We start from the raw sequence: 9,590 nt of genomic DNA, 5'->3' as shown, positions 1-9,590 counted from the left end.
TGTTTTGGATTCTTTTGTTGCTTCCATTCTTGCCACTACAAACAGCACTGCATTGAATATTCCTTTACATACATTTTGTAACCATGTGCTTGTTATCTGTAGAACACATTACTAGATATGCTTGTTGGGTCAAAGTTATTTGCATTTAAAAATGTGATAGCTATTGTCAGATTGCCTCCATAGAGCTTGTACCAGTATACACTTGGGTGGTGTATGAGAATACCTCTTTTCCTCACATCTCTTCTCACATCTCACTGTACCAGGCCTAGTATGATATTAAATTCTTTGCTCTTTACCTGTCTTACTCTCTTACTGGTGAAAACATGTATGTCTGGAGTTCCCAAGACCAACCCTAGGTTGGATGATTTGCTAAGAGGACTCACAGAACTCACCACATGGTTGTACTTACTTAGTATGATAGTTGGTTTATTTTTGTATAAAAGTTAATTTGTATTTTGGTCTATTTTATAAAATTAGCATCATTTACTTTGTGGCATGATTTTTTTTTATTCTTTTTTTTTTTAAAAGATTTTATTTATTTATTTGAGAGAGAGAGAATGAGAGAGAGAGTGAGCATGAGAGGGGGGAGGGTCAGAGGGAGAAGCAGACTCCTCGCTGAGCAGGGAGCCCGATGGGGGACTCGATCCTGGGACTTCAGGATCATGACCTGAGCCGAAGGCAGTCGCTTAACCAACTGAGCCACCCAGGTGCCCCTTTGTAGCATGATTTAACTATAATAAGCAAGTTTAAGGTTTTGGAAAATGTTAGGCACTTTCTTTAAAGTGATGATAGAGAGTGAATTTATTCATTGTGTCCAAATTTGGAAGTTGCTTTTTAACTTAAAGCTAGGTTTACTCTCTGTATTGTGAGGTTGATTTTAAGTGGAAAATCTTTATATTTAATACTTTAGATGGCGACTGTCAAAAGGAAATAGGATCATGGCAGCAGATGATGACAATGGTGATGGAACAAGTTTATTTGATGTCTTTTCTGGTAAGAGCTCATTTTAACTGTCTTTATAAATTTATTTAATTATAAAATAATTTATTTTCATTGATACCACTCATTAACTTTTTCCTCTCACACATAAGTGAATAAATAAAGTGCCTGGCAAATAGGAAATGCTTAGTAAATGTGAACTTTCTTATTGTATGCTTTCAGGTCTCTTAAATTTAATGAAATTAACAACTTTGCCAGTATAAGTGATAATGATACTTATTGTCATGTCCAAAGAAATACAAAGTAGGTATTTGTTACTCTCAAGTTGCATACATTTTTTGTATAATTCAGGTGTATTTCATAAGAAAAAGTTAGGTTTTTATTTTTTATTTATTTTAAATTAAAAAAAAATTTTTTTTAAAGATTTTATTTATTTGACAGAGAGAGACAGACAGCTAGAGAGGGAACACAAGCAGGGAGAGTGGGAGAGGGAGAAGCAGGCTCCTGGCTGAGCAAGGAGCCCGATGTGGGGCTTGATCCCAGGACCCCAGGACCATGACCCGAGCCGAAGGCAGACGCTTAACGACTGAGCCACCCAGGTGCCCCGAAAAAGTTAGGTTTTTTAATATAACAACAGCATAATTATCAATTTCAGTAAATTTAACATTGATACAATACTTTTATTTAATCTGCTGTTTTTATTCCTCTTTTATCAGTTAACCCCCAAATTTTCTTTATTATTGTGATTGGAAGTTAATCTGTCATTTTAATACTTTATTTTAGTTTTTCTCACAGTTTTCTTTCTGATTTTCTTGCCTTCTTTAAAATGTTAATATATTTTAGAATTCCATTCTTTTTTTTTAAGATTTTTTTTTTTAAGATTTTATTTATTTGTTTATTTATTTGAGAGAGAGAGAGAGAGAAAGAGTGAGAGACAGCATGAGAGGGGAGAGGATCAGAGGGAGAAGCAGGCTCCCCGCCGAGCTAGGAGCCTGTTGTGGGACTTGATCCCAGGACTCCGGGATCATGACCTGAGCCGAAGGTAGTTACTTAACCAAATGAGCCACCCAGGTGCCCCTTGGAATTTCATTCTAATTTATATATTAGCTTTATGGACTACACCTCTTTGCATTATTTTTTAGTGGTTGCTCAAGAGATTGCAGTATACTTCTTTAACATGTTGTAGTCTGTTTCCTAGTATTGTACCTTTTCACCTAAGATGTAGAATCTTGTATATATCGTTGTCTTTAACCTCCATTCATCCTTTTATGTTAAAGATGTCATAAACCTCATGAAACAAAGCTGTAATTTTTACTTTATTTTTTTTTTTAAAGATTTTATTTATCTACTTGACAGAGAGAGAGAGAGACCGAGAGCAGGAACACAAGCAAAGGGAGTGGGAGGGGGAGAAGCAGGCTTCCCACAGAGCAGGGAGCCCGATGTGGGGCTCAATCCCAGGACCCCGGGATCATGACCTGAGCCAAAGGCAGACGCTTAATGACTGAGCCACCCAGGCACCCCTGTAATTTTTACTTTAAACCATTCTATGTATCTTCAAAAAAATTAAGAAGAATTAAAATAATTAAGAAAAATTAGTCTTTTGTATTTACTCAATTATTTATCATTTCTAGTCCTTCTAGTATCCTTTAGTATTCTTCTAGAATAATTTTTCCTCCCCATTCTGTCTTTTTTTCTGGGACTCCAGATATATAGTATGTGAGAACTTTTGACATTATCCTATAGGTTACTAAGACTTTTATTGTTGTTTGTTCATTTGTTTGATTTTGTTTTAAATCTTTTTCTCTCTGTTCTTCAGATTGGGTAATTTTTATTGATCTGTCTTCCAAGTTCACTGGCTCTACTGTCAAGCACATTCAGTGAATTTTTTAAAATTAGAAATTGTAGTTTTCAGTTTTAGGATTTTCATTCTTTGTTGTTTTTTTTTAGCTTATTATTTTTTTTTTTAGTAATCTCTATACCCAGTGTGGGGCTCGAACTTATGACCCTGAGATCAAGAGTTGCACGCTCCTCCGACTGAGCCAGCCAGGTGCCCCACATTCTTTGTTTTAATGATTTATATTTCTCTGACAAGATTTGCTATGTAGTAATTTTGGATTGCATTCTGGACACTGTGAATTCTGTTATGTTCTAGAAACATTGGATTATGCTATATTGCTCTGAAGAATGTTGTTTTTACTCTTAGCAAGTATTTAACTTGGCTGAACTTAAACTTCTGTCTTACTTGTGGTGGATAGCAGCTGAAAACTCTTCAGATATTTTAACTTTAGGTGGACATTTTGGAGTTCTAACCTTACTTATGTACTTTGGGGGTCACTTGGAGATTTGGGCACAATTTGGGGAATACTCTCTGTGGCTTTCTGATTTTCTTTCTTAGTTTCTAGTTGCTATTACCACTCCCAAATTCTTTGTCTTGTGCTTCAAGCTATTAGGACTAGAGGTTTCCATCTGAGTTTTTACTGCCCATTGTTGGCTGCAAGTAGGGCCTAACCTTCTACAAAAAATTTGTAATAAAAGGAGGATAGGGAACGCATATAAGACTGTTTTCTTTTTCAGGTATTGTCTCCCCTTCAGTTTTTGCCTGCTTTGGGTTGCTTTTTAGTTTTTTAGATCACCCTTTTTTTTTTCTTCAAATTGAGGTATAATTATACATACAACTTTCTATTAGTTTAGGTGTATGACATAATGATTCGGTATTTGTATATAATGGGAAATGATCACTGCAATAATAGTCTAGTGGTAGAGCATTTGACTGTAGATAGCTTTTAATAGTTTGCTTGGAGTTTATAGTTGTTAACAGCAGGAGGATTGGTCTCATAGAACTACTCTGCTATTATTGGACTTGGAACCTTCTCAAAAGTTTCTTTTTGAAAGTGAGTTTTTAAGCTTAAATCTTAGATACTGAGTCATAAATCTGTGTACTGAGATCTTTCTGTTTATAAGGATGTATAAAAACTTATAAACAATTGTCTTTTTTGGTATACGGCTAATAAAGTCTCCTTTTCCTGGTTCTTCAGAGTAGGAATAGAAGAACTTCACTAAGTGCATAAAATCAGTTTTAAAGAGTCTTTCATTTTCTTGCAGCTTCTCCTCTTAAAAATAATGATGAAGGTTCTTTGGACATATATGCTGGGTTGGACAGTGCTGTTTCTGGTATGTAAATTCTAAAATAAAAGAGTTTTATTTTATTTGGTCAATCCAGTGGAAGTATTTTGTTGTTACCAGTTCTCAGAGTAATGCATAGTTCCTGAACAATTTGACCATTCTTGAAATGATTTTATTTTATTTTATTTTATTTTTTATTTTTTTAAGTTTTTTAATTTTTTTTTTTAAAGATTTTATTTATTTATTTGAGACAGAGAGAATGAGAGAGAGAGAGCACATGAGAGGGGGGAGGGTCAGAGGCAGAAGCAGGCTCCCAACCGAGCAGGGAGCCTGATGCGGGACTCGATCCAGGGACTCCAGGATCATGACCTGAGCCGAAGGCAGTCGCTTAACCAACTGAGCCACCCAGGCGCCCTGATTTTATTTTCTTGACTAAAGTTTGATCAGTAAAACTAACACTCAGGTTTTCTATCATCTACGTCTCAGATTTAACTGGACCTTGAGCAGATCTATTTTGTACCATTAAAATGCAGCTGTTGGTATCTATACATATATTACTACTCACAGTGTCACAGCTTACATGATATTAGAACTTTTGAAAAGGGTAGTTGCTATAAATGTTTTCAGATGTATCAGTAAGAGTGTGATATGCAGAGAGATGAATGACCTAACCAAATTAGAAACCTTTTCCATAATCAAATATCTCAAAGCTTTGAGCAGATATGATTCTCACATCTGATTTGTTGACATAAGCATTTTAGGTAAATTGGTTTTGCAACCAGTCAGTATAGATTTGGATGAAATGCAGATGGAGAAATGTATTGCCCTTTGAGTTGAAGTAGACACAACATCAAAAAATTTAGCACATACGTTTTCTTTTTTTCCCAGCTTTATTGAGATATAGTTGACACTTAACATTGTATAAGTTTAAGGTATGTAAGTATTGATTTGATACACATATATGTTGCAAAATGATTACCACTTTAGCCTAAGCTAACACCTGCATCAATCCTATCACATAATTATCATCTCTTTTTTGTGGTGAGAACATTTAAGATCTATTCTCTTAGCAACTTTTAAGTATGTAATACAGTATGATTAACTATAATCACTATGCTGTATTTTATTTTATTTTATTTTATTTTTTTATTTTTTTTCAAAGATTTTATTTATTTATTTGACAGAGAGACAGCGAGAGCAGGAACACAAGCAGGGGGAGTGGGAGAGGGAGAAGCAGGCTTCCCTCCAAGCAGGGAGCCCGATGTGGGACTCGATCCCAGGACCCTGGGACCATGACCTGAGCCGAAGGCAGACGCTTAACGACTGAGCCACCCAGGCGCCCACTATGCTGTATTTTAGATCCCCAGAACTTACTCATCTTATAGCTGGAAGTTTATACTCTTTGATCAACATCTCTTCCCCAACCCCCCACCCCAGCCCCTGGTAACCACCATTCTAGTCTCTTTCTATGTATTTGGCATTTTTAGATTTCACATGGAAGTTGATATCGTACCATATTTGTCTTTCTCTGATTTATTTCATTTAGCATAAATGTCCTCAAGGTCCATCCATGTTGTTGCAAATGGCAGGATGTCCTTCTTTCTCACGGCTGAATAATATTCCATTGAGTGTGTGTATATGTAGACACACACACACACACACACACACACGTATATATACACCACATCACCTTTAACCTTCCGTTAATGAACACTTAGGTTCTTTCCATACCTTGGCTATTGTGATTAATGCTCCAGTGAACATGGGTGTGCAATCTCTTTGAGATCCTGTTTTTATATCCTTTGGATAAATATCCAGAGGTGGGATTGCTGAATCATATCATGGTTCTATTTTTAAGTTTTTGAGGAACCTCCACAGTGTTTTCCATAGTACTGCACCAGTTTATGTTCCTGCCACCTGTGCACAAGGGTTCTATTTTCTCCATGGCTTTGCCAACACTTGTCTTGTGGTGGTGGTGGTTTTTTTAAGGGGAGGTCTCTGATACAAACAGCAACCTTTACTGGACGTTTACGTGCTAAGTGGGGCAAGTGCTTTTTATTTTTTATTTATTCATTTATTTTATTGAAGTATACTTGACATATAGACTTATATTAGTTTCAAGTATACAACATAGTGATTTGACAGTTCTATACCTTAGAGGCAGTGGTCATGGTAAGTGTAGTTACCATTTGTCACTATACAAAGTTATTAAAATACTATTTTTATCTCTTTTAACCTTTTTATCTCTTGTCTTTTTGACGATAGCCATTCTAACAGGTGTAAAGCAATATCTCATTGTGGTTTTGATTTGCATTTCCCTGGTAATTAGTCATGTGGAGCACATTTTCGTGTTCCTGTTGGCCATTTGTCTGTCTTTGGAAAAATGTCTGTTCAGTTTCTCTGCCCATTTTTCCATCAGGTTTTTTTTTTGGCTATTGAGTGGTATGAGTTCTTTATATGTTTTGGATATTAACCTCCTTTCAGATACATACTTTGTAAATATTGTCTCCTATTCTGTGAGTTGCGTTTTCATTTTGTTGATGGTTTCCTTTGCTGTGCCGAAGCTTATTTTTATTAATTAATTAATTAATTTTGGGGGGAGAGAGAGAGAGAGAACCTGAGCAGCATAGGGAGAGGGCTTGATCACACAACCCTGAGATTATGACCTGACCCAAAATCAAGAGTTGGACACTTAGTCGACTGAGCCACCCAGGCACCCCTGTGCTAAAGATTTTTAATTTGATGTCCTACTTGTGTATTTTTGCTTTTGTTTCCCTTGCTTTTGGTGTCAGATTCAGAAAATCTTTGCCAAGACTAATATCTAGAAGCTTACCCTTGTTTTTTTTTTCTCCTGAGAGTTTATAGTTTTGGGTCTCACATTTAAGTCTTTAATCCATTTTGAGTTGATTTTGTATATGGAGTAAGTTGGGGTTCAGTTTTCCTAACACCATTTATTGAAAGAGCTTATCCATTCCACATTGTATATTATTGGCTCCTCTGTCGTAAATTAATTGACCATATATGTTTCTGGGCTCTCTATTGTGTTACACTGATCTGTGTGTCTGTTTTTATGCCAGTAGCATACAGTTTTGATTACTATAGCTTTGTATTTTAGTTTGAAATCAGGAGATGTGGTGCCTCCAGCTTTGGTCTCTTTTTCAAGATAGCTTTGTCTATTTGCTGTTTTTTGTGGTTTCATATGAATTGTAGCATTGTTGTTTCTATTTCTGTGAAAAATGACATTGGAATTTCGATAGGATTTAATCAGAAAGTACATGTTTTAATTTAAGAGCTTTTTGTTTGTTTGTTTTAGACAATGCTTCCAAATTGTGTGTGCCATCCCGAAATTGTTTGGATTTATATGAAGAAATCCTGACTGAAGAAGGAACTGCAAAGGAGGCAACATATAATGATGTATGGTTTGCCAGAATTAAGGAGTTATTTTACCTTTTGTAGCTTCTGAAGTTCAGACATCAGCTTACTATTAGACATTCTGTGTTTAAGATGTAGCTCTTAGTCTAAAAGAATATTTAAGTTAGTCTCTGCCTTCAGATCTGCTTTTTAAAACAGTTTTTTCTGAATGCTTGTCTAAATTTAGTTATAATTTTGCTTGATTAAATTTAAGTGTCTGAATATATAAAACCTCAATAGGCAATCAGTATGATAAAACATTTTATCTTTTCATGATTTGTACTAAGTTTTAAAATGTCCCAAGACTTAATTCAGACAAATTTCTTTCTACCTTGAATTTTAAGGTCTGGATTGAATGTGAAACTAAACAGAGTAAGTTTTGGTTGGGACAATATTTAGAACTAGTAATTTTACTAAATATCTGTTGGTAGATAGACCTTGTCTCTCCTTCATAGTGGATTGATTTTCTAAATTTTAAAATATTCTGAAGTGTCACTTAAGCTAAGAAAATAATTTAGAACGATGCTTAAGTTAATCTTTTTATATCTTACAGTTGCAAGTAGAATATGGTAAATGTCAGCTGCAAATGAAAGAGCTGATGAAAAAGTTTAAGGAAATACAGACACAGGTAGGATTACAGTGAATGGTTTTGCCTTTTTGTTTTTACTGCCAGTCAATGAAAGAGAAACTTTACTGAGGCCCTAGGGCCTTTTGCCTTATTTGTAAGTCAAAATGTAATAAATTGTTTTTGTTAGAAATTAAGATGCTAAAGTGTTGGCAGTTTATGAGGAAACTCTTTTTTTAGTGTTAAATGAAATAGCAAATCTGGCAAAACATGCATTATTTCCTGTGTCAAGGAAATTGATATAAGAAAATGGATTGATTTGTTAAATGACATTGACATAAAGATCTGTTAGACTAATTAACAGTTAAATAATAGAAAATTAGTGGAGATGATATAAGTTGGTTTAAAAGAGAATGGTTTGAGGAGCAAAGATTTAGAATGGCTGTTGGGGGAAAATGATGCCTTCACAATTTTTGCAAGAGTGACTTTTTTTGTGAGCATGCTACAGAATACAGGAATGTCATGTCTTGTTCTGATTTTTATTTTATTTTTTTTGTAAAGTTGTTTCTCTTTGTTTCCCTTTCCCCCAAAGAACCAGTTAATACTAATAAATTCATTCTTTGTTCATCTGAGAATTAGTACATTGTTGCAAGTTAAACCTAAGTTGTTAAATATAAAGTTTTATTTTTATTTTCAATTTTCAAGACAATGACCCAGGCAGAACTTTCTTCTTGTCTTTTTATTGAAGTTTTTTGTTTGTTTTTTTAAAGATTTTATTTATTTATTTGCCAGAGAGAGAGAGAGCACAACCAGGGGGAGGGCCAGGCAGAGGGAGAAGCAGGATCCCTACTGAGCAGGGAGCCCGATGTGGGACTCGATCCCAGGACCGTGGGATCATGACCTGAGCCGAAAGCAGACACCCAACCGACTGAGCCACCCAGGCGTCCCTTTGTTGAACTTTTTATTGCCTTTTCATTTTGATTCCTGTTTTAAGTAGTTTCACTTGAACTGGCCTTGCTCTGGTGCCAATCATCTTTGAATCTCTGCTGTAAATGAGCATAATAGTTCTTCTCATAGGACTTTTTTGAGAATTACACAAGATAAAAAGTGTGATGCCTGGCATGTAGTTAGAGCATTCAGTAATCATTAGCTGTATTATGTAAGTTTAATAATCCTATAGACATATACTTTATTTCTGTATGTACTTTAAATATATTTTATGGTGTTTAGAATTTCAGCTTAAAAAATGAAAACCAATCTCTTAAGAAGAATATTTCAGCACTTATCAAAACCGCTAGAGTGGAAATAAATCGCAAAGATGAAGAAATAAATAATCTTCACCAAAGGTACAATTGAAGGGTGTGGATCTGTTTATCAATCACATGGGTGTTGATATGTGGAATATGTTAAACTTTTGAGTGGAAAGATAGGAAAATGGTGCATTTTAGTAAAGTTCTCTCTTTCTTTAAAATTTTGGTTGGGGCAGTATTCTCCAGGGAATTTCTTCTCTCTCTCTCTCTCTCTCTCTCTCTCTCTCTCTCTCTCTCTCTCT

General features: G+C 35.1%; 1 protein-coding gene across 1 annotated transcript in view; it reads left to right on the top strand.

Moving 5' to 3' along the window:
* Positions 1-938: 938 nt before the first annotated feature.
* CASP8AP2 (caspase 8 associated protein 2) overlaps positions 939-9,590 on the top strand; it is a 22,707-nt gene continuing 14,055 nt past the window's right edge. The window contains exons 1-5 of the mRNA XM_021693276.1: positions 939-993; positions 4,042-4,110; positions 7,376-7,476; positions 8,027-8,101; positions 9,269-9,384. Coding sequence (XP_021548951.1) covers positions 939-993; positions 4,042-4,110; positions 7,376-7,476; positions 8,027-8,101; positions 9,269-9,384 — 416 coding nt within the window. The remainder of the gene's footprint in view (positions 994-4,041; positions 4,111-7,375; positions 7,477-8,026; positions 8,102-9,268; positions 9,385-9,590) is intronic.

The sequence above is a fragment of the Neomonachus schauinslandi genome, chromosome 8 (assembly GCF_002201575.2).
Source record: "Neomonachus schauinslandi chromosome 8, ASM220157v2, whole genome shotgun sequence".
In the NCBI taxonomy this organism is placed as follows: domain Eukaryota; kingdom Metazoa; phylum Chordata; class Mammalia; order Carnivora; family Phocidae; genus Neomonachus; species Neomonachus schauinslandi.
This window is presented reverse-complemented; position numbering and strand designations above follow the sequence as displayed.